Here is a 24,490-nt window from a genome sequence, read left to right as displayed (position 1 = left end):
AGGAATTACTGAGCCTTTTTGAAACCTTCTCCACAAGGGATGGAGAAACATGCAAAATGGCTCGAGTTTCATGTCTCACTCTGAATGTTGGATTAACAGTGAATATCCATTTCACCCGCAAGGAAGCAAGGTAACTAAAACGCACCTGAGATGGCCAATACCGGCAACAGCTGTTAAAAACTGAATTGAACACTAAATGCAAATGAACGCTAAATACTATAAACATGGTTTAACGGAAATATGAAAGCTAACTCTTTGTAAAATGTCACTGAAGTAGGCCTACAAGGACGCCAACAGAGCAAGCATATGAATAATAGAGATAGCGAAGATGTGCGTCACACTCGATTGTGCAAGAGGCACCGGTCATGATTTCATCTTTAAGAAATCCCACACTGACTGACAGCCAACTCAATCGGCCAAAAGTCCCATGTCTTCCATTTAAAATCAATCAAGAAAGAGATTTTCCCAAGTTTTAAATGTTGTTGTGTCACAATCATTAATTAATTTTTTTCTCAAATCCAGAAAAAAGGGGAAATTAAAATGAAATCCATATGGCACAGTTGCATGACTAAGCTGCACACAGGCCTACATTGAAAAAGTGTTTGGGGCGGGGGGAGCGAGGTTGGTCACTTGTAAGGGGGAGGGGCCAAGAAGCGCAGCGAAATTTAGAGCAGATAGTTTCACTTTTAATCACGTTTCTTCAACAGGACAGTGCTGTCGGAACGGGACATGCTGTCTAACGCATGTCGCTACTTCTAATAGAGCTGGAGAGAAAATAGGAATCCAAATTAGTTTGTCTGAAATATACGCGCGGAAGAGAGTGAGAAAGACTTAAGCTGCAGTGATTTCATTTCGGAACCGGGAAAGTCCAAAGTGGGCGTGAGGAACAAGGGAAGAGTATTTGGAAAGTACCAGATTGAGCTGCGGAAAACAGTTTTCTGGATGGGAATGAAAAGGACAAAGACAAAGGAATAAGAGATGGCATGCAAACTGTACCCTAAAGGATAAATCCAATGCAAGCGTTGTAAAAATGCTTAAAGAGAAAGCACAGCTCTGGAAACCAACTCGAGGTTAAAATCTAACAAAAAATACGCATGGAAAATGGAGAAGTGTGCTCACATTAAAAAATGAAAGGATGTCACGACCAGGTAATATTATTCTTAACAAGCCACCTGCTGACCATCTCGACAGTACTAAAATTAAGTAGCAGTATAGCCTTTGTTAATGTATTTACATATTCATATTTTTACATGTACAATAAATCCAAACGAGCAAAACATGCGTTTGACATTGTATCTCAATGCCATTTACTGCAACGAAGGACTCATGCGTATATTCATGTAATTGCTGGTAACACAGAAATTATTTAACCCCTCTTCCATGTGTGGTTGTAATTAGTCATGACAAATGTACACTGTCTGTCCGTTTCGTTTACTGGACAAGTCTTCAGTGTGAACCCATTTAAACCCCAATTAAATAATAATAATAATAATAATAATAATAATAATTTTAAATAAAAAACAAAAAAGTATTTCTTTCTTTCTCTCTCGACAGTGTTCATACTGCTGTCAGTGTTGTTAGTTCAAGGAAGAGGGTGTGATTACTTTATGAAAAATCTTCTGAGCATCATGGAAAATGAACATGGCATATTCGTGAGTTTCTCATCCCACTTACCTACGAGGCACTTTGGTGCCAAGAGTACCGTTTTTTGGCTTTGTGTTGCGATGTAAAAAAGTATTACTTTTCTTGTTTCCAAGAGATTGGCAAATTCAGCCACAACTAAAATGAATTTTCCAAAATGTGTTTGTGAAGCGAAAAAAATGATTTTGATTGAATATAAACCTTCATGGTGATTTGAAGTTGTGTTCATTTTATTGTATTTTCTAATTGCAGCGTAAGGTTTTTCCTAAAGATTATAAAGTCACGCACCATTACAATGACAGTCTACTGTCCGGCAGTGATCCAGTGAGTATACGTACAACTGCTGTAATGTGAAGTCCTCTTGAATCAGTGTAAATTAAAATATAAGAACTGACATAGAGTATCATATCTCTTAAAGTTACAATGTTAAGTTACAATGTTAAGCTGACCATGATAATGATTTGCTTATTAATGTTTGTGTTTATTAATGTTTCTCACACCCTCCCTGTTCCTCCTCTGTATTTCACTCTGCACATTCCTCTCTGCCTGTATCTCTCACTTTCACTGTCTTTATCATTTATACATTTTCCACTCTGAATCTCTCTGTCTCCCAGTGCCGTATGGTCAGTGTTGCATATATGTTGTCGGATTCCTGGGACCAGCTCCGTATAAACCTGTGGGAAGAAAACATTCATAATTCGTTCATCATGCAGCTGGTGGAAAAGCTAGACAATATTTTCAATGGGGTACGTTCTGTAATTTAAATTAAATCAGATAAACAAATGGATACACATAAATAAGAGAACTATGGATAAACACATTTGTCATGTCTAGGAAGAAATGAGCTTCCAAAATAAATGATACTGTACATGTAACGCTTATGTAAAGTAGCATTTATATCTCTTTCCCAAGGGACTTTCAAGATTCTATTGAACCAGCTCAGTGAGGTCATATGATACGATTTTGTTCAATTACATGTATTTCACTTGCTTATCAGGTCAGCAGTGTGTCACCGGAGTTTTTTTTTTTTTTTTTACTTTACTTGAATTACTTATCCGTAACTTTAACTACCCTTGTTTGATTCTGCTTTTATTGCCATGTTTACAGAAATTCCAGAAGTTGCCGGATCCCTCTGTTTTCCCTCCTGTGTCCTCCACACCGGAAGCCCTTCTTGGCTTCACCTCGGCCTTTTTTTCAACATGGTTGAAGGAACGATGCCCCTCTCCTGTGGAGCCCTGTGTGTTCCCTTCTCCCACAAGTTTCCACAAAGGGGGAAAGAGAAGTAATCATGCACCCTTCAACGCCACCCTGGACGAAATGGAGGGAGGGAAAAGACCTCAGCGGAGTGAAGTACCCCCAACTAGTCTCGCTACAACGACACATCCTTCATACATATTTTGGTGTTTTCCTCTGCTCTGGACTGTACTGTAGACTATAGCTATGTTTTATGCAGGAACACTTTGGACTCAGATCAGTAGTTGGAAAATGGCAGACCAACCAGGAAGTGTAGACAGGAGACCAAAAAATATTTAGTATTTTCTGCTCTTTGGCACGGTTCATATTTGTAGTGTGAGGGTTGCGCATTGTGCAGTTGCGGCCAAGGAAAATTAAGTTTAAAGAAAAATGCAACATAAATAGCCAGTGATTCATAAAGCAACCAGCCCAGCAATGACATGGCCAACAGTAACCCTCCCATAAGTAAACATGAAATTAGATGAGAGTACAGAGGTTAAAAGGCATATAAAGTGCAAGTCAAGGGGCTGATAACACATGGCTTTCAAGTTCATAGTAGAACACCACATTCCAAATGGTATGTACTGGGGGCCTGAAGAGAACTGGGCTTGTTACCAGAAGTTTGCAACCAAGAGATGTGATCCATAGGTAGACACGTTTTCCACCTATGACACTGATGATGCACCATGAACAAATAGCCTAACCAGAGTTTCTCCTATTAATATAGGATGACGGAGTGTAGCACAGTGGGTAAGGAACTGGACTTGTAACCGAAAGGTCGCAGGTTCGATTCCCGGATAGGACACTGCTGTTGTACCCTTGAGCAAGGTACTTAACCGAAATTGCTTCAGTATATATATCCAGCTGTATAAATGGATACAATGTAAAATGCTATGTAAAAAAGTTGTGTAAGTCGCTCTGGATAAGAGCGTCTGCTAAATGCCTGTAATGTAATATGTAATATAATGTAATATCAGTGTGTCAAACCATATAGCATATTTTCAAACGTGTGAGCAATGACACTGATGAATGTGGCTGAGAGCCCCGCGGTATGGTGCACTTCTGACCATGTAATCTCCCAGAGATGCTACATTTCAGTCGGCAGTGTTGTCTCGCTGTGCGTCGCGACTGCTCTGCTCGAGCAGGCACCTACAGCCTGTCTTGCATCAGCTGAGCAGGAAGTGCTGGCCTCCAATACAATGACTGACACGGCTTGGCTGGTGGACTGGCTGCATGCATTTCACAGGAGCCTCTTCTTGTTATGTAAATGCATCATTCTTGTTCTGTATTTTTTTGCACATATGAAATGAGCTGTGCAGGACTAAAAGGCGTTGGTATTGAGTGAGAGATTTCAGTGTATTGCATATACTTTCACCAATTTTTTATTTTTTTTGGATTCTGTTTTTCAGCATGATGGTCTAATCCTATTTTTGACTAACAGTTACTATAATCTGTGAATACTCATGTGAAGCAAGTGTCTTTTACATTATCTATAAATGCTTCTTGTGATGGTGTTTGGGAAATCTTGAAAAAAAAACCCTAAATGCCTGAAAATCCACCTGGATGATGGACTAAAATATGACAGGTGATTTATGAATTCCACTTATGATTTGTGATTTTCCATTGTGCGCCAAAGCATTTTATTCTCCTTGCCACAGTTGTGCCACATGTTACTATTATGGTATCAATCAATCAATCAATCTTTATTTATATAGCACATTTCATACAGTGGCTGTAGCCCAATGTGCTGCACATGACCGAAAGACAACGCTACAAAAACAAAAGTAAACAAACAGAGGTGAGCAAAGGCACAAACAAAAGCAAAACAACAATTAAAATAATAAAGGAGTAAAAGAATAAAACAACAATAGATGAATAAAACAACGAATGACGAGGCACGTTAATTAAAAGCCAGTAAAACAACAATAGATGAATAAAACAACAAATGACAAGGCACCTTAAGTAAAAGCCAGACGAAAAAGATATGTCTTAAGGTTTCTTTTAAAAACGTCTGAGGGACCTGCGAGGTACATATCTAAAAAGCATGTCTGAGAGATAGGCTGGTGCCAGGCCATTCAGTGATTTAAAAATTAATAATAAAATCTTAAAATCTATTCTAAAACTGATAGGCAACCAATGCAATGACTTTAGGGTAAGTGTTATATGTGCTCTCTGTCTGGTCTTCGCCAGACCCCACAGGTTATGTCTGTTTTCTCTGAGGAGTAGTCACCCAGCGAAACAAAAAACCCCCGGCCAGTCAAATATGATCTAAACCAACTTAGAACCATTCCTGAGAGACCAACCCAGTTTTTAAGTCTGTGCAGTAGGATTTTGTGGTCGACGGTATCAAAGACTGCACTAAGGTCCAGGAGAACCAGGACTGAACGCTTTTTTGAATCAGTTTTAATTCTTATATCGTTCACCACTTTAACCAATGCAGTCTCTGTGCTGTGGTGGGCTCTGAAACCTGAATGAAAAGAGATATTGCTGTTTTTAATGAAGGTATTCACCTGTTCAAAAACAACTTTTTCTAAAATCTTACCTAAGAAAGGGAGGTTTGATATGGGTCGGTAGTTACTAAAAACTGAGGAATCTATATTACTTTTTTTGATAAGTGGTCTGTCTGGCAGTCTTTAATGCATCAGGGAAGGTGCCTGTGAACAGAGAGTGGTTTACAATACATAATAATTCCTCTGACAAGTAATTAAAAACATTTTTTTAAAAGGGGGTAGGTATGGGGTCAAGCGAGCACGTAGAGGGTTTTAACTCAGAGACCACCTTTCTAATCACCTCTGTATCCACCAGAGTAAAAGAGTGCAAAGTATATTGACTATAGTATATTGAGTATCGTGCTTAGTGCTTTCTGAAACATTATCCGGCCTTGTCTGATTAATATTCGTTCTAATTGTTGTTATCTTGTCTCTGAAGTAGGCTGAACATTCGCTGCACTTAGTATTTGAGAAAAATCACTGGGGCATGTGGAAGTGGGATTTATCAGGCTGTCAATGGTTGTAAAAAGGACCCTTGGACTGTTTTTGTTCTTATTTATAAGTTTACTTTTCCTCCATCTACGTTCAGATTTTCGGCAGTTTCTTTTAAGTTTGTTAACAGTCTCATTTTTCCACAGTAGCTTACATTTTAAAACAGGTTTTTTTTAGTTTTAGTGGCACAACAAGGTCAATAGTTGTCCGTAATTTAGTATTGTACTCATTTACTAGGGAATCAACAGATGAAGGGAGAGTTTGTAAGGGCAACATGTTCACATGCATAATGAAACTTTCTGCCACTTCAGGTGTAAGATGTCTTTTCTTTACAGTGAGTTCAGCATTAACTTGAGGCATGGGCACTGACGCACTAAATTCAATGCAATAATGATCAGATAGAGCGACATCTCTAATTGATGACATTTCAATATGTAGCCCCTTACTAACTACCAGGTCTAACGTATGGCCACGATTGTGGGTTGGTCCATAGACGTGTTGTGTGAAACCAAGATCTTCTAATAGATTAATAAAATCGGTGGCCCTTTTGTCATTTGTGTTGTCTATATGTAAGTTTAAATCACAAACAATAAGAATTTTATCATAATTTGTGTTAACAATAGATAAAAGCTCTGAGAAATCTGTTAAAAACTTGGAACAGTGATTTGGTGCTGTATATACAGTAATTGTTAGTATACATAAAGAAATATTTCCTGCTGTAGTGTCATTGCTAGTGAATGGCAGTCTGTATTAATTTCTAATTGTGGTTCCATAACATCCCAAGCAGTACATAATGCCACAAAACAGCTACAGCACTACTGCATCCTATTGCACAGTGCACAGTAAAAACAAGTGCACAGTACAATAGTAATACTGTTTATAATTTTACAGTATTTAGTATATTAATGTATTTTCTTTTGCATACAGTGAGGTATTAAAATGTGTGAGATGTCATTATGATGTGTTGCTAGATTAAAAACAATACAAACATTTTTATATTCCAGTTAGTCTGAAGAGCCATATTGAACATGATTGATGCTTGTCCTTAATGCACCCTCAACAATAGCCTAACCCTAACCCTAAGGTAATATTGTTGATGTGAGCGGCCTAACACAGCAAAGTGTTTTGTTTAAACATATAGGCGTTTGTGCAGGACTGTTGAATGGACAAATTAAGTTATAAAGGGACATTAAATTCAGAGCAAAACCAAAAGATATAGTTCTAGAACACTGACTTAGAATTTAGAAAAAACTTTTTAAAAAACATACTCTTCAGAGGGTTAAGGGAAGAATTTGAAATGCATGCAACTTCTGTACCAGCTAGATGTGCTCTGAACACCTACATTGCCTGGATTTCAAATGTGGAATAACAAAGAAAAGGTTTATTTGAATCAAGGGCTGTTGCTTAACTAATATTTTTTAGCTTAACACAAGCATGTTCCCTGTTGAATACTGAAGTTGCTAATGACCTTAAATGAATGTTGCCTATTAAGGCAGTATTTCTTTTTTTAACCATCATAAGAGGGCAATGCACAAGTGAGTGCCTTACAGTAGCTATTTCAGTTTTGGAAAGAAACTCTTCCTTTCCTCTAAAATCTTACATTTCATCCCTAGTTCCTCTCATGCAATCAGATGAAAAATTTATATTCTATTCCCCTTTCCCAATGCCTGTACTGTTAGTACTGTTTGGACACTACAGTGACCAGGTTGGTCACACTTTTTTGGTGCTTCTGAGGAATGCATTTTTGGCTTGTAACGTGTGTGCTGTGCACCTCGACTGACCCTTAATAATTATATTTATTTATGCTTTCTTAACTTCCTTGGGTGTGGCTTCCCCCTTTGTGAGGACATCTGGAAGTACCTGAAGAAGAACAATGTCTGTTTGAAATATTGACCGTATCATGCAGCTAATGTGGAAGTGCCAAACCATGTGCAGCTTTCATGCTATAATTTATCACTTGCTCAGTACCAGGGCTGACCTTTGCATGGGCGTATTACATTTTCAGGAGAGCTGGGAGAACTCCAATACTACTCAAAGCATCTGTTTTATCAGTTGAGTGGGGCCTTGGTTTACCTTACTTTCTTATGGAGCTAGTGCTTTGATGTAGAAGTTGGAGATTGATGATTGAGCCCTTTAGCCACTACCTGCTCATTCATGTGTGATCAGATTCAGGGATATTATAGAATGCTACATACCTATGTAGCCTAATGGTGCACCAGGCACATTTAAATTTAAATTATAACCGTCCTTTCTCACTTCTGAAGAAGAAAATTCACAATCTTACATTATAATCATGGTATTGATTGTGTGCTGCCAAAGTAAGCTTGGTCAGGTAACCTCGGCTCTAGTTCGTGCAAGCCCTAATGGAAAAAGGGGGGACTCAGAGTTATTCAAAGTTCAGAGTGATAACCACAATTGAAGTCGAGAACACCTAGAAAAGTCAATATCTGTAAGCTAAAAACAGCCTATGTGGGTTGCAAGGGTCCTTGTGTGAACAAAACTGTTGTTGTGTAAATGTAATGACTCATCTTTTTCTTACACTTATTGGTAACCAATAAGAAACATACACAAGAGCAAAGTCCAAGATTTGTTGACTATACTGTATATTGTGTGTTCTCTCATTCATGCTTTGGAATTACTCTGACTTCTCCATGTCTTCAGTCTCCTCTTCAGCAAGTGAAATGCATGTTCTACTGGATTTAAATCAGATGGCTGACTTGGCCAGTCCAAAACCTTCCACTGTTTCCCATTGTCTCGTTGTCTTTGTGTAGGATCAAGCACCCAACAATGAGGTTGGAGGAATTTCTTTGTACATAGCAAGACAAAATCTGCCTGTATACTTCCTTTCTCCACATTTTCGGCTTTCCATTGCATTGGTAAAGATATCCATAAAACTTTGTTCCTGAACTCTTTAGACTTGTCTCTGTATTTTTGATAAAATCTAATCTGGCCTTTTGATTCTTGTGGCTGATGAGAAGTTTCTTGTTGCGTAGCCGCTATAATTCTGCTCTGGAATTATTCTGCATTTGGTGACTTTATATTTTCACCGCTGCCCTCTGGAGACTGCAGATGATGTCGCTGACTGTTGTTTTAGGGTTTTTTCCACAGCACTTAAGATTTGTCTGTCATCTACTGCAGTTATCTTCTGTGGTTCTGTGGGAAGTCCAACAGTGGCTTTTTTCCTCTTCAAGACTATCCAAACTGCTGTACTTGATATACCCCGTTTGTTATTTTTTCTGTTGTTTCATCTTACAGGTTAGTTGTTTGTCAGCCATAATCAGTTATTTGGTCTGCATGATGATACATGCCTCTGACTCCAAATGCAATCTTCACAGATGAAAACAAAGGGCAAAACCAAGACTATGCGTGAACGATCCATGCAAAAAATGGTTAGCACCTGTCAGTCATCATCTGTTCCACCCCGCCACCCACCTCCCGCCTCAACTCTTCCAGAAACATGCCACCCACAAGTAAACAAAGACATGTGACTAGCATGGCCACATCTATCAAACTAGAATGGCAGAAGAGCAGACTCAACCGGCTGAACCAGTGTCACGACCCAGCTCGGGAAGGATGAAAGCGGGAGAGATTCCATTACACTACTATTATTTATTTGGCAGACACTTTTATCCAAAGTGACAGACAAAAGTGCATTTCGTTGTCATGGACAACTACAAAACACAGGTTCAAAAAGATACAATACTTATTTCGTACAGCTATTTCTAGCCAAGAACACAGTTTGGTTCACACAGTGAACACTATTCTGACCTAACCTCTGCCAAGCCAACTAGGCAGAAGAACAAGCTACAATATTAGGACAAAAACAAATTACCAAAAAGTGCTGGAAATGATATACAGAGTAGTGGTAGTGAGGCCATATATAGTCTGAGGAGATGAGTCTTCAGACCACGGCGGAAGATGGGTAGTGGGGGAGAGCTTTGAAGAGGGACAGGGAGTTTGTTCCACCACTGGGGAGCTAGGGTGAAGACGACACATGAATAATGGAGTTAACTGAAGATTTAATGATGACCTTGAAGTAGTTAACTAATACAAAAAGGTACAGTATGAAGTGTGCAAGTCAATAGGATCAGTAGTGAGAGGAGTGTTTGGTTGAGTGTAACAAGTGCTGGCAGGTGTTGTAAAGTGTAAACCCAAAAGAACATTACCAAAGTGACATAATCCACAACAGAACAGAACCAAACAAGTTAACTTGAAGAGTAGGTTAGAGAGAAAAAGGACTTCGCTTCAGCTGCCTTCATAGAGGTGAGAGTTACGGATTCCCTCCAGCAATCCCAATTTCAGGTAGGTGGTCTTTATCAGCATAACGAGCACCTGGCAGGTAGGCAAGGAAGCAGCACACACACATGCAGCCAGACAGACTGAGGGCTGTCACACCCCCCTTCTTAAAAAAAAGTGAGTATTACTCATACCAAAACTAAACAAATCTCAGTACCCAAATACACAATACCAATGTAATTATGTAAAAAATAAAATTAAAAAAAACACAGGACACCTCACAAAACCTGTGCCCCAACTATACCACCAACCACCCCAACCTCTCTAGACTCCCTCCTAAACTCCCAACTCATTAGCCTTGGTACCTAGGAACATCCCATTTTCTGTGCCTTTAATATGACGTAACTAAATCATATGGCTGTAAGAATACTGCCCATCGCATTAGCCTTTGGTTCAGATTTTGCAACGAACATAAAAAAGTAAGAGGGGTGTGCTCAGTATAGACCACAAGAAGAACTACACCAGAACCTACAGTAAGTACACATCAAAATGCTATGAAGACCAGATGAGAGCAAGTGCTTCTTCTTCAATTTCAGAGTAATTGAGCTGGCAGGAGTTGAGCTTTTTAGAAAAGTAACTTGACTAGCCACTGAGGGGTTGTGATATCGGTATAGTTCTTGTAGGGCTTGGCTTGAAAGGTTGTATTAAATATTACTCAAAATGATATTTTAATGCTGTAAAAATATATTAAAACATGTCCAAACTCCTGAAGCCCAGGTCCATGTGGCCGCCCTTAAAAGTGCCACCTACTATCAAGGAGGTCCTTTGAAGGTCAGACATCAATCCTGACAGGTTTTTCCATGCATACATCCCTTCCAGTGTCATACGAGTCCTCTTTAACACACCGAATACACATAAAACAAATACATTCACAGAGGCATGCATATAGGTACTGATGTCTGGAAGCCACCTTCGACTCCCTGAACACATACCCCAATGCATTAAGCCTCCCTGAACATATAGCCCAATGCATAAGCCTCCCTGAACATATAGCCCAATGCATAAGCCTCCCTGAACATATAGCCCAATGCATTAAGCCTCCCTGAACACATACCCCAATGCATAAGCCTCCCTGAACATATAGCCCAATGCATAAGCCTCCCTGAACATATAGCCCAATGCATAAGCCTCCCTGAACATACACCCCAATGCATAAGCCTCCCTGAACATATAGCCCAATGCATAAGCCTCCCTGAACATACACCCCAATGCATAAGCCTGCGGGGTGTTACAGGCCCTCCCTTGACCTTCTTAAATTCTAGGAATGTGAGATGGAAAACGGAGATGGGTCCTCTCTGCCCTTTTGTGCTTTCTTTTGGAATTCTGAAGCCGTTGTGCACATGATAAAAGACACACTAGAGAGAACAATGTAAACATAACAGTGTACATTCTAATTTTAACACAAATGATCATTTTCTTTCATAATAAGAATTAAAGTGTCTTACAAATTGTTATTTTCTTGAGTATCTTCCTATTGTGGAATGTATGATCACAGTGTTTTTGTCACTGACTGAGTCTATCCTGAATAACTATCTCAGATAGCTTGATTTACAATTGGCAGTAGTTAAAATCACAGTGGGTATATTTTGTATATGCCATTATAAATAACTGAATATTATTACAACCTCTGCTATTATGTATACTTATGTACAAGCCATCGAATACTTTCCACACCACAGACCACACAGTACATCAACAGAACTGGCACCAATGGAGAACCGTATCTCAGCAGGAATGGGCAGCGCAACTCAGCGGCAGAAACACACGCGCACATCAGCGGCAGAAACACACGAGCACGCACGCCGCACACAAGTTATGGTGACTATTTTCCGGTTGACGTCATCCCAGACTTCCCTGTGTTGACTATGCTGCCATTTTCTAATATGTCCGCCCCCGAGGAAGACACGTTTTCCAACGAAGAGGGGGAAATGGGAGAGATGGAAGCGAGTGACAGTGATGACGGGATGGATGAAGAGAAAGATGAGGGAGAAGGACCAAATAAAGTTTATGTCCCCGGAATAGAGCCTCTAAAACCAGGAGAAGAGCTTGAAATGGACCGGTCCGCGTACCGCTTGTATCACGAGTGTCAGACGGGTGAGTAAAACTTCACCAATCAAAGTTACTAACGCACTGCTCATTTTAAAAATGTATTTATTTTGTATGTTACTCGTCTGCTGTGTGTAACAGTTGCTGGCTATGAAGTTCGCAATATTTGTTTGACAATAACAGTTAGTCTAACTATTGCCAAGATGCTCAAAATATCGTGGCTTTTTAGAACAAAAAGCCAGGAATGTATTTTCTACTGTTAAATTTCTAGTCACAATCATTTGTACATGTCAGCCATTATTAATTTAAGCAAATTCGTTACAACCCTATGCTACATGATGTAAACTTTCAGGATAGCTACTACTTCTGCTCGCCAGCCAGCTGCAGCCTTGCGTTATAATGTATAGACTGTTTAATAACGCTGTGTCAAAGGTAGAGTTAGACTCTTTCCCTCCGTATTTACAGGTGCTCCTTGTCTGAGTTTCGATGTATTGAGAGATGAGGACGGAGACGGAAGGGAACAGTTTCCCATGTCCATGCTGCTGTGTGCAGGTACACAGGCAGAATCTGCTAACCTTAACAGGTACTCTAACCAGCTGGGCATCCCGTGCATGCAGTGAGAGATTCCACGCCCTCATTCCCTCCCACTCTCAAACCCATTTTCCCTCTTTCAGACTCCTAGTCATGCGCATGCACAACCTGTATGGCACAGAGAAAGAGAAAGAAGAGGAAGAGAGCAGTGATGGGGAGAGTGATGATGATGAAGAAGATGAAGACAAGAAGCCTCAGTTAGAACTGGCTATGGTTCCACATTATGGGGGAATCAACAGAGTTAGGGTGAGTGGATTTTCGCTTGCACATTACTGTTAGTTATAAATCTATTACATTTTATATAGCAGTAGTATCTGTTTTCACAACAGTGAAGTTGATCTGAATATATTTACTGTGCTATACACTCAGTGACCACTTTATTAGCCATACTTGCTTGTTAATACAAATAACTTGTTCCTCCGAAGAGGAAATCTTGTGGCTACAACTCAATATGTAAAGCATGCAGACGTGAACAGGTTTAGTTTTTGTTCAGCCAAACATTAGGATGGACAAATGGTGGTATGATTGTTGGTACCAGACGTGGTGGTTCTAGCATCTTGGAAACAGCTGCCCTCCTGGGGTTTTCACACACTACAGTCAGTTACAGAGAATAGTGTGATAAACAAAAAACATACAGTGATATACAGTCCTATAAGTGAAAACGCATTGTTAATGAGAGCTCAGAAGGAATGGGCGGATGGCTTCAAGCCGACCGAAAGGCCACGAATGTTTAAATAGAAACAGAATCTGGAGAAAGAGGACTAGTTCTAAAACCACAGTACATGGATTGTGTACTTCCACATGACTTACTACTGGCTCTTGCTGTGGCAGTGTGAGAATCACTGCCTACACTACAGTATGTACAGTGATTGACTGCCTAGCATGCTGTAAATGTGTGTAGTTGAAGGCTGCGACACTGCATTTGTAAAACATAGCATAGGGAAGTGGAGGCTTGCAAGAGTGCTGCTCTTGGTCTGCCATGATAGTGATGTAGCACGTGTGACTACTCAGCCACTTTAGCTTGTTATGCAGGGATAACCAACTGCCAAGGGCAGTGCTTTTCAACTGGGTCAAGTGAAATACCTTGGTAGCACTGCACATTACCTGCGGTGTAATGCTAATTTAGCCCTGCTTTTGATTGGATTGGTCAGACAGTGCAAGTCACAGCAAGTTAGACCATTTACATTCTTCATAAGAATGAACTGTGAGTGCCAGTGGCTGCTATCTGAAGGATCCTGCCAAGTTATGGCTTGGTGGCATGCCTATACAGCACTGAGTTTGGCACTTTGCACAGTTTCCTACTGAAATAACCACAGTGACCACAGACTCCCAGCCCTTTAACGTCTGTAATTTCTAACCTCATGTAAACAGACAGAATTCTCAAACGGCATCACACGTCCACATAATACGTCCACACAATAAAGTCCCAAACTTGGGTGATTTTGCGTTTTTGCAAGCGCTGTCAAAGGTGATACTCTCTTGAATGTAACAGTACAGTAGATCTTGCCTTGGTGGTCACCTTTGTATGGCATGACAGCCATTTTTTGAGGCCATTTAGATTTTCCTAAGAATTAACTGTGAATGCTACTGGATGTTACCCAAAGAATTAAATTATACTAGGAGAGTACAGTAACGTCACTGATCTGCAAGCAGGCTTTGAAATGTTTTGATGTAGCCTAAACATGCTGTAATCTATGGAATTTTTTCTGTGAAATTCTGTTACTAATGTACTTACTGCATTTCTACCTAATTCACATTAAACCAGGTGATCCAGCATGGGGAGCTGTCATTGGCTGCTGTGTGGTCAGAGAAAGGTCAAGTGGAAATTTTTGACCTCAGACCACAGCTGGAGGCAGTTCATAGCTCAGCTGCCATGGAAACATTCCTGAAGGAACAACAGAAGGAGGCCACACCCATATTTAGTTTTTCAGGTCACATGACTGAAGGCTTTGCCATTGATTGGTCAACCAAAGTACCTGGTAAGTACCATGCAAAGTAACTCTTCGTCATGCTTGTAGTCAAATACGAAATGTAATGTAAAGATTAATGGGCCTCAGAAGTCTGACATAACGCAGAGGAAAACCTTAATTCATACATGGTTTCCTGCATCTAAGGGTAATTTCTCTGTGGAGAAAATGAATGGGAGTTTGACATAACCGTCCCAGTTAGTCTGTGATTTGAATTGGAGTTTCCAGTTTATGTTCAGTTCCCTAATTTGATGGTGCCAGCCATATCCCTGTGCAAAAATTGATGTTAATTTTTGTAACACTATGAGCATATTTGTTTTGCATTTCTATATTGGATCATTTCAATGTTGAATTGTAATATTTTAAATATGGCAAAACATTCAAAGCAAAACAATTATGTTGAATTGTCTATTTAAAAAAAAAACATTACTATGCTTAAAGGTCGCTTGGCCAGTGGAGACTGCAAGAAGAATATCCATGTATGGGAACCGCGAGAAGATGGGTCTTCCTGGCAGATTGATCAACGACCTTTCAGCTCCCACAGCAAGTCAGTAGAGGACCTCCAGTGGTCACCTACTGAAGCAACGGTAGGCTAGTTTGGTCAATGTGTTCATCAAAAAAAGAAAGAGGCAGCATATTTGCATTAGAGATTGTAGAAACAAATGAGCAGTCACTAATGTCTTTAAAAAAATGTTTTGTTTTTTTAACAGGTTTTTGCCTCCTGCTCAGTGGACCAGTCCATTCGCGTCTGGGACATCCGTGCTCGGCCTAACTCCATGCTCTCAGCTGATCAGGCCCACTCCTCAGATGTAAATGTAATCAGTTGGAATCAGACTGAACCATTCCTCCTGTCAGGGGGTGACGATGGACTGCTGAAAGTATGGGACTTAAGGCAATTTCAGGTAAGGAATAATAACCTCTTTGAAAGGGTGTTCATGTAAAAGCAAGAGAATTTACACCTATGAACCCTGGAAGAGCGGCAGACATGGTGGTATGACTTTAAAAAAGATGCAACTTTTGCCTCATGATCTCAGAGGGCTTTAAAGTAAAGGAGGGAGAAACTCATTCTAATCAATGCCATTGGTGATAGGGAATTTTGTTGTCATGTGCATGTATATATTTTTTGTGCCGCTTATTTTCATAAAACACCGGTGAAAAGAGTTCCTTACCATATCAGCTTCACCGAGGCATGAGTGTGTCTCATCACTCAGGATCCACTCCACATTTTCAGTTGAAAATATTGCCTCATAACACCATATACCATTTTGTAACCACACAACTTTCTTGCATCTCCCCCTCACCTTCAGTCTGGCCGACCGGTTGCCACCTTCAAACAGCACAGTGCCCCTGTGACGTCTGTGCAGTGGAACCCCCTGGACTCCAGTGTCTTTGCTGCTTCGGGTGCTGACGATGTGGTCAGCCAATGGGATCTTTCCGTGGAGTCGTGTGACATGGGAGCAAACGCAGATGCCTTGAAGGAGTTGCCGCCACAGTTGCTGTTCCTCCATCAGGGCCAGACGGAAGTGAAAGAAATCCACTGGCACCCGCAGGTTCCAGGAGTTTTAATCTCAACGGCCTTGTCAGGCTTCAATGTATTTAGGACAATCTCCGTTTAGCGTGTGCCGTTCACCCTGTGCCATTCATGGTCAGTGTGTACTGTTCACACATCTCCTTATCTTGTTTCTTATTTTCATTTGAAGACAGTGTCCATGTCCTGCTTTTAGGTTCTCCATCAGAATTCAGGGCTTGTCCATGCGTGTAATAAAACTTTCAAATAATCAAAATTACGATTTCATTTTTGTTTCTTAATTTTGATGAGTCTTTTTTTTTTTACATTACATTACAGACATTTAGCAGACGCTCTTATCCAGAGCGACTTACACAACTTTTAACATAGCACTTTACATTGTATCCATTTATACAGCTGGATATATACTGAAGCAATGCAGGTTAAGTACCTTGCTCAAGGGTACAACGGCAGTGTCCTTACCCGGGAATCGAACCTGCGACCTTTCGGTTACAAACGCAGTTCCTTACCCACTGTGCCACACTCCGTCCTTTTAAGGTAAATTTAGGCTAAATGTTAATTCAAGATGAATTACTCTGTGATATTCTTTTGGGAATAAGAAATGGCTGAACAGATGACTATAGAATACACAAAGACAACATGAACAGACATTTATTGATGCAGGTAAATATTTATTTAAAGTAAACAGATCACAGATAATCTTAAGATTTCGTATTTAAAAACCATAAGAATACCTTTGGGGAAAACAAAATAAAACCCCTTTAAGGAATGTTTATATATGTGGTCCATAAAAAAGAAAAACAAATACATCAATATAGAAATTTCTACTCTCACTTGAGTAACTCCCATGCTGCATTTCTGTTAATACTGAGACAGAATTTGCCCCAATTTTAAGGCAATACAGGCTCACCGTTGTCCTGGAATTAAAGTGTCCTGATTTTTTCATTAATAGTGTTTTGTGTGCTTATTTAGCTAGGTCTTTTCCCACATCACTAAGAGCTTTTATACTTTTGTATAACCAAAACATGGTCAAATGAGGATAGCTCAGGTAATTAGCCAAGAGATAACAAGAATAGCTTAAGGATAAGGTTCAGAACTGAAACTACCATGAGGTAAATCTTTATCCACTGAATTAGTTTAAAGAGAAAGTGAGTTCGTCCATTTTGAATTAATGTTTAGACTTAAATAGTGCAGCCAAACATTGATGGCAATGTATCTACAATCCAAATAGAATTGTACAATTGATTGGCATTTCATTGTTGATAAGTGTTCTATAATGTATACTCATTCTATAAAATGTCTTAAAGAGTTTACTCATAAGCAGTTTACTCATACTTGTTCATTAACACCTTTCTGGCTAAAGGTTTGGTGTGTAGAGCTTTTGTTGCTTGGACTGTACTCAGAACTGTCCACACTAGCATTTTTAAACTGCCTTCAAGCATCTACTCAGTGCCTTGTAAATGCAGTTTGTCTGAATCTTTGATGCTGGGATTCAAACAGTATAATTTGGTGTCACAAAATTTGAGATCATCTTGAAACCCCCACCTGTAATGAAAACAAACTGAAACTCTGGATTTAAATCAATGATTTATCAAAATTTCTCGTGAGAAAATAAACTGCAGTTTAACCAGCGTCCAATGAGGGAGGCAGCAAAAGGATTGAGGGATACAGCACCTAAGTTAGAAAAAGATACATGCCTGTGATGTACCCAAACTGCTCCTGAGCACATTCTTTCTTCGAAGAATAGGAATAGTAAAAAAAAAAAAAAATTTCAATAATGCACTTAGTGGCAAAGGTGGCAGATGGCTCCTGCCATTACTAAACTTGAAATATTCCACAGTACTCTTCATATCAGACATGACAACATCTCGGGTCTCAGATTTTGTGGCTTCTGTAGAACCAAATCTGATCAGTCAGACCACCCTACATCATCAAATGGCATGTACTAAGAAAGAGCTATGTCCACAGACATGTACAGGCCCCTTTCATAAAATACATTATTGTTCACAAATGCATTTTCTTTCATTATCAATCTTCAATATTTACCTTCTTTCCACACAAAACATGTTCAGAGTAAGAACTTGCACTTTACTAGGAAAATTAGAGGGCAAATCTTTATGATGCAGTCACGAGTACATGCCTTAATCTTGATGCATGCCTATCCTGTAAACCTTCCATGTTCTTACAAGATAACTAAATGCGCAAATACATAAATATTAAGAAATAATGGCAATAAAATATGACTGCTTCACAGAAAGGGATTTGAATAGTGTACTTTGAGATGAAGAAAAAACATAATTTGCACCTATAAACTACATTTATGATGAGACCTTTATAATTTCCAGTTTCAGTTTTAAAATGGAAAATTCTCAGGTATACTTTGGTCCAACTCCCTTTAATATAATCTTTTTTAAGTTGTAGGGGAAAAAACAGAAAATAGACAATACTATACATGATTACTGAGGACAAACAAAATTCTGCTTTGTCATTGGTCCATGTACTATCAGTTCCATATATCCTATAGGCCAATCTCATCATCAAACTCATCCTCAAAGGTGTAACCTTGCTCATTGCCTGTTCCCTCCTCTTCAGAATCTGTCTCTGAGTGGCCATCTTCCTCTCTCCTCCTGTCTAATGGCGAGACTCCCTCATACTCCGAGCTGAGTGAGGAGGCAGGGCTTGGCGGGGATTCTGCCAAGTGATTGGTGGGCTCTTTCCCATCACTCCCCCTTATGGCAGGCTTGCTGTCAGTTCCAATGCCTGCCTCACTCTCTCCATGTACAAGACGCAAACGCTCAGCCTCATACACGTCTTGCTCCAGCCCATCACCTTCTTCCTCTCGACCAATGATTTCCTCTCTTTTGTCACTAAATCTTACTTTAGGCCTAAGCCCCACTCCTTTACATTTAAGACTACTACTTTCTGACAGCTGCCCATCTCCCTTCTCCCTAAACTCTTGCCCATCTTGGCTGATCTCCCATTTAACATTCACCTCATTTTTAGCACTTAAAAGAGACTCCTCTCCATTTCCACTAAGTTCCATCTCTGCTTCTCTGTTGCTTGGACTGAAAACTTCTTCCCCACCAGTAGTGGTCCAGGCAGAGTCCAGCGCTAGTCCATCCATTACTCCCAAAACATCTCCCAAAATTGATGGACCCAAGTCCAAATCCAGGTCCAGAGACAGAGAAGATACAGATTCTGAGTGTTGCAATTCACAAGGCTGTGGACTGGAGGCACTGGCAGTGCTATCGCTGAGCTGTGTTTCAGAGTTGGTTTCCGGAAGGGCCGCTGGGACAGAGTTAGAGTTGGGTGGACTTGGGCCATGAGTGGACAGGAAGGAAGTGTCACCAAATGCATCACCACCTCGACCTATGTGCATAGTATGGCGGAAGTCCCCAAGGGGAGCTGAAATCATGGTGGGGTCCAGGCGATGCCCGCGAGATGACTTGTGGAGAGGCATGACTGCTGAGAGAGTGAGACAGCGCAAGGGATGTTAATACAGCCTCCCAGACGAACACATTACAGTTAGTGTTAGCCTCGTCAGTCACGTCTTCAACACTGTAAACGAGCGCACAATGCACTGTGTGAGTTACTGGTGCAAGATGCCATTGCAAGTGAACTGTCACAAACAGCAAGTGAGAGAATGACCATGGTACATATGTCCTGTCAATTAAAACCGCCATTAATGACCAAAGAAACGGTCGTACTGCTTTGGGTCAATTTGTAGTTCAACTAGGCCTACTATAATTCAAGGCCAAAGACGGAAGACATTTAAAATGCAATGGCTTGGTGAGTGTGCGGAAAAACAAATGAATCATTTTCTTACGCCAGCCTCCGAGCCGTGCTAGGACTTGCAGGTAAACCAAATCTGTACAACGCAAGCACATTTTTGAATTCCTTCCCCCGGGGTGAGTAAGAAAACGTCCACAGACCAACACACGTTTCCCCACGAACTTCTATGTAAAAGGCTTTTCCAATAAATATTCCTTATCATGTCCAGCCAACATTCAATAAACCAAAGAGGATACACATATAGGTAGTTAACGGCTAAATTTAATGAGTGAAACTTAATTCTGCGGATTATTTAAGAGCGGAGAACCTTAGATTTAGTCGGCGACAGCCTACCAGAAAATTCTGCTGTAGGGCTCCGTCCACAATTTGGATGATCTTATACGTAAATACAAATAGGCTAAGCAACAGTCCGCTACAGTAAATAATATACCCACAAATGACGACTTGCTAAATACCCCTTGTAGTAATTAGCTACTGGCAACACATTTTTTTATCAAGTAGCTACATGTATTTCAAATAAATCTCCGGTTGCCCGCCAGGTGGATTACACGTCAGAATTTTCGAAATTGTATAAATAACAGTATAAAAATGTCTTAGAATACAGGTATATTCCCATTTTTATATGCAACTGACACATATTAATAATAATTATTACTTTTATTCGGGAATAGACGCGCTGTGAATATGCTCACGCATAAGTAGATAAATGACGGGAATTTAGCTATCTTTACACTCATGTCCGCCCCACTCATTTTGTAACCAAAAAAATGAGTACCCCTTTTTTCTCTGTTCCCCTCCCCCTCCGACATTCCAAATTTTTTCATTCGAGTCCCAATTACAAAATTAGAAAAGCATAAGAAGCGGGGGGAAGAGTGAGAACGATCAAAGGGCACAGAAATAAACTTTTGCGCAACTGACAGTTTGCTAGGTAGCTAACTTAGCCTAGACTTTAGCTATGTTAGGCTACTTATGAGGAATGTTACCTAGCTACATAGCCAACCAGTTAGCTAGAAAGGTATCAAAGTTAGTTTAAAAAAGAAAAACTTACTTTGTTGCGCGTACTTTCGTTGTTCGCTTGCTCCCTCCTATACAATTCTCTTTTCATCTGGCTTCCACTCGTTTACCTTCACTTTTCGTCTTTTTCTCGGTCTTTCCTTGCTTCGTTCCTTTCTTTTTAATATTTCGTTTTTCCCTTAGGGATGGGCAAGGAAGTGACGCTACTTTTATTAGGGAGTGTTTACAACTTGCGCTAGGCAGAGGGAGAGGGAGGGAGTGAGGAGGAAGAGTTTTTTGTCGAGTTCTGAATGCTTAAAAAAATCTTCCAGTCTCTGTGCGTCAATTAGGATAATTAGGTTTGGTTTGAGGATATGACTGAGTGAGGACTAGAGAGGCTTGTACTCTTCTTTTGTTTACTTGTTTGATATAAGTAGCCTGTTTATATTCCTATTCGACATTTTGTTTGGCAGAAGTGTTTTTGGCTGGGCGACCTTTTGTCGAAGTTAACAAGTTCCAATAATATTTACTGGAACAATCATAGCAATAGCATAAGCACAGAACAGCCATAATGAAAACAGTAATCAATCTGAAAAATAACACTAAAACTTCTAGGCTACTGCGGGGATCCAGTAGCTATAAATCTATTGTAGTTTCAGTAGTATCGGTACAGTTAAGTTTACTGAATTATATATATTTTTTCAAGTGTCACGAATGAAAAAAAAAAACCGTAAAGAGCAGTATTACTTTTTAAATCATAGAACAGGTACACAACCACAACCTCTTAATACCCATGCAATATCAAAGCAGATCAGCATTCTATGACAATTGAATCAACCATAATTAATAAAAAGCTGTTTAGAGGGGAATAAAACAGCAACAATAACACCACCACACACAATTGATCAGAACTATGAAACACTCTTTCAGGTACTATCATTTTTTATTTATTTATTTATTTATTTATTTATTTATTTATTTATTTATTTATTTATTTATCTGTCATTCCGTACCCTATAGCCAAAAACAGACACTCGGCTGACCAGTTTCAGTCCAGGTGAAGTGGGGACTACTAGCTAATTAACGGGGCTAAACCTATTAAACCAAGGCCACATCAACCAGAGATTCATGAATAACTACAAAATGTTTGTGAGCAATTTCCTGACTAACCACTGCTTAGACAGATGATCAACAACTTTTAATGAGCACATAGAAATTAATGTAGTACTTACTGTATATCCAAAATTGAAACAGTATACCATAAGTAAAGTAAATAATTTAAAGTAATAATAATAATAATAATAATAATAATAATAAATAAATAAATAAACAAACAAACAATACTGGATACTCATTAAGTAAAGGGCAGCAACCAGACAAAACCTCTCCCCCTACTTACCTAATTTGTCTGTTTCGCACTCAAACAGATTTACATAATATGTCCTGTAATATTCCTCATCTGGCGATCCCCTCTGTTAGCCATGTTTACCACATGTGTGGGCAAAGCCATACATCCGGGAGATACAGTGTCAGAGGTATCTGACAGGAAACGGGAAGGGTGAGTAAGGGGAGATTACTGTAATACATGTGTGCATGACTGCCCCTGCTTCAATGGCACATTGCTAACAGTGCTCTTAAAATATGACGATGAGAAGGATAATTATGTGGCGTACAGACCTGGGTCAAATATAAATACATATTTGTATTTCAAAATGTAGTCAAATACATATTTGAAGTATTTTCAAATGCATTTTCACATGGAATACTTTGCATTTGATTTCTTTAAATTATTTTTGTGGAAAAGCAAATACTTTCCCAAATAGTATTTAAAAAATACATTCCTTTAAATAAATACTTTCCTGGGAAACCAAATACTTTTTCAAATAGTATTTAGAGCCTTTTAAAAAATACATTAAAATACACATACAGTTTTAAAATATTTTGAAATATTTTTGTGATAGACAACAGAAATGACTGATGCAGCAACAATGTAGGTGTTATACTGAAGGAGGTATCCCTGAGTTCTTTGTACAATCTTTGTGAGTGGACCAGCGAGTTATAATACTGAGGGCACTCCAGGGGAACTACAAGGAGCTAGGGGTTGAATTTGGATTATGGGCAAGGCTATCCTACGCTGGCAATTTTAAACAACCCATGCACTGCCTCTAATAGACAGTAGCCTAAATGCCCATACATGTCTTTGCATGGGGGGATGGCAAACTCAATACTTCTTGATAAGCAACTTGCCAGTTTATTTGTACCCATGCAATTTTTTTTAAGTTAGGGGCCTTTTAGTGTATTTCCTCTTTTTTCTGTTGTCGTTGTTCAACAGCTAGATGTACAGTGCCATCTTTTACATTTTGCAAGGTTAGACACAGATAAAATATAATTCAGTCGTGCATATTCACTACCGATTAACGATGAAAATTGGTACAATTGGCCTGGGGCCGTCAGCAGTCACCTAACCAGAGACTGTAACCTAACGCATTCTCATCAAAATACTGGACTCTAATTAGACAAAATGATCAACTTTCAAGCTGATGGGTTCTCGCAAATCCAGTGCTTTTCAAGTCTTTCAACAGCTTGACTCAATTGCACGTTGCACCACTGGCCTTATGTCGTGAAAGTATTTTCAAATAATTACATTAAATGAAACACTTTGTATATTTGAAAATTCAGTATTTAAAATTTTTTTAAAGACATATTTTAAAGTAATTGCAAATGCATGCAAATACTCCTTTGTGTATTTTCAGATACATTTTGTAAATGCTGAATTTAAAATAACTTCTAAATAAGTATTTACAAGTAATTAAAATACTTTAAATATGTATTTGACCCAGGTCTGATCCTCACCAGTTTGTAGTTGTGTACTCTGGCAGTGATGGCTGCTACTTACAATGATATCAGCATAAATATTATTTGTTTTACTGAAACCTTGTGATGACATGAGTATCACTGTAAGTGAATAGGCACTGCGTTCCAGCTGTATAATTTGCTGAATTATTATGTTTTTGAGCAACTGAATAGTTATCTTAGTTCAAATACAAGTCATATCTTTACAGATTTCGATCACACCATTATTCTGAAACTGCACTTGTCCAGGTAGTAAATGTAACTGCTGTCATGAGACTGCAACTTGCCATCCTTTGTGGTGCCAGGAAGAGAATTAGGGTGCTGCCCACCAGGGGGGCAGCACTGGCACGACAGGTGGTCATGATTACATCTGTGGTCTATTGCAATCACATCAGCTGTAGCCTATTGCCTAATTATGGGCTCTATAAGAGGCCTGCCTCCCAGGCCTAGAGGAGAGGTGTTTGGGCCCTGAGGAATGCACAGTGGTGGGTGTGTGCTAGTTTTTATTTTGTGATTTTGGTTTCTTTTCCTTTTCATCTGAAATAATTGGCCATTCTTTTGTTCTGTTT

General features: G+C 39.5%; 3 protein-coding genes across 4 annotated transcripts; 2 read left to right on the top strand and 1 right to left on the bottom strand.

Annotated features, from left to right (window-relative positions):
• The first annotated feature begins 665 nt into the window (after positions 1–665).
• Positions 666–6,408, top strand: zgc:174888 (uncharacterized protein LOC558116 homolog). Its single transcript, XM_064297939.1, has 5 exons — positions 666–1,148; positions 1,555–1,652; positions 1,894–1,965; positions 2,256–2,387; positions 2,749–6,408. The coding sequence occupies exons 1-5, from the start codon at positions 1,136–1,138 to the stop codon at positions 3,070–3,072; spliced, it is 639 nt and encodes a 212-aa protein (XP_064154009.1). The 5' UTR covers positions 666–1,135; the 3' UTR covers positions 3,073–6,408.
• Positions 6,409–11,971: 5,563 nt separating this feature from the next.
• Positions 11,972–16,539, top strand: grwd1 (glutamate-rich WD repeat containing 1). Its single transcript, XM_064297909.1, has 7 exons — positions 11,972–12,245; positions 12,663–12,780; positions 12,872–13,034; positions 14,554–14,767; positions 15,197–15,342; positions 15,466–15,657; positions 16,063–16,539. The coding sequence occupies exons 1-7, from the start codon at positions 12,017–12,019 to the stop codon at positions 16,369–16,371; spliced, it is 1,371 nt and encodes a 456-aa protein (XP_064153979.1). The 5' UTR covers positions 11,972–12,016; the 3' UTR covers positions 16,372–16,539.
• Positions 16,540–16,813: 274 nt separating this feature from the next.
• On the bottom strand, positions 16,814–21,344 carry cdc42ep5 (CDC42 effector protein (Rho GTPase binding) 5). 2 transcript variants are annotated; one of them, XM_064297928.1, is made up of 2 exons: positions 21,124–21,344; positions 16,814–19,745 (listed from the first exon to the last, which is right to left on the bottom strand). In XM_064297928.1, exon 2 carries the CDS (start codon positions 19,741–19,743, stop codon positions 18,802–18,804), a length of 942 nt encoding a protein of 313 aa, XP_064153998.1. In that variant the 5' UTR covers positions 19,744–19,745; positions 21,124–21,344; the 3' UTR covers positions 16,814–18,801. The 2 variants fall into 2 exon arrangements, with proteins under 2 accessions (XP_064153998.1, XP_064153989.1); XM_064297919.1 differs by having other exon boundaries at positions 16,814–19,748; positions 21,124–21,341.
• Between the last annotated feature and the right edge of the window lie 3,146 nt (positions 21,345–24,490).

Source organism: Anguilla rostrata, chromosome 1 (assembly GCF_018555375.3).
Source record: "Anguilla rostrata isolate EN2019 chromosome 1, ASM1855537v3, whole genome shotgun sequence".
NCBI classification, from domain to species: Eukaryota; Metazoa; Chordata; class Actinopteri; order Anguilliformes; family Anguillidae; genus Anguilla; species Anguilla rostrata.
This window is presented reverse-complemented; position numbering and strand designations above follow the sequence as displayed.

What these genes read in the sequence shown, in the direction of transcription:
- zgc:174888 (XM_064297939.1), top strand. An exon ending in AAAATGAACATGGCATATTC is followed by an intron (nt 1,653 to 1,893) that starts GTGAGTTTCTCA and finishes TTCTAATTGCAG; the next exon opens with CGTAAGGTTTTTCCTAAAGA. An exon ending in TACTGTCCGGCAGTGATCCA is followed by an intron (nt 1,966 to 2,255) that starts GTGAGTATACGT and finishes TCTGTCTCCCAG; the next exon opens with TGCCGTATGGTCAGTGTTGC.
- cdc42ep5 (XM_064297928.1), bottom strand. Translation starts at nt 19,743, where the DNA reads ATGCCTCTCCACAAGTCATCTCGCGGGCATCGCCTGGACCCCACCATG.
- grwd1 (XM_064297909.1), top strand. Translation starts at nt 12,017, where the DNA reads ATGCTGCCATTTTCTAATATGTCCGCCCCCGAGGAAGACACGTTTTCC. An exon ending in GTATCACGAGTGTCAGACGG is followed by an intron (nt 12,246 to 12,662) that starts GTGAGTAAAACT and finishes CCGTATTTACAG; the next exon opens with GTGCTCCTTGTCTGAGTTTC. An exon ending in GAATCTGCTAACCTTAACAG is followed by an intron (nt 12,781 to 12,871) that starts GTACTCTAACCA and finishes TCCCTCTTTCAG; the next exon opens with ACTCCTAGTCATGCGCATGC.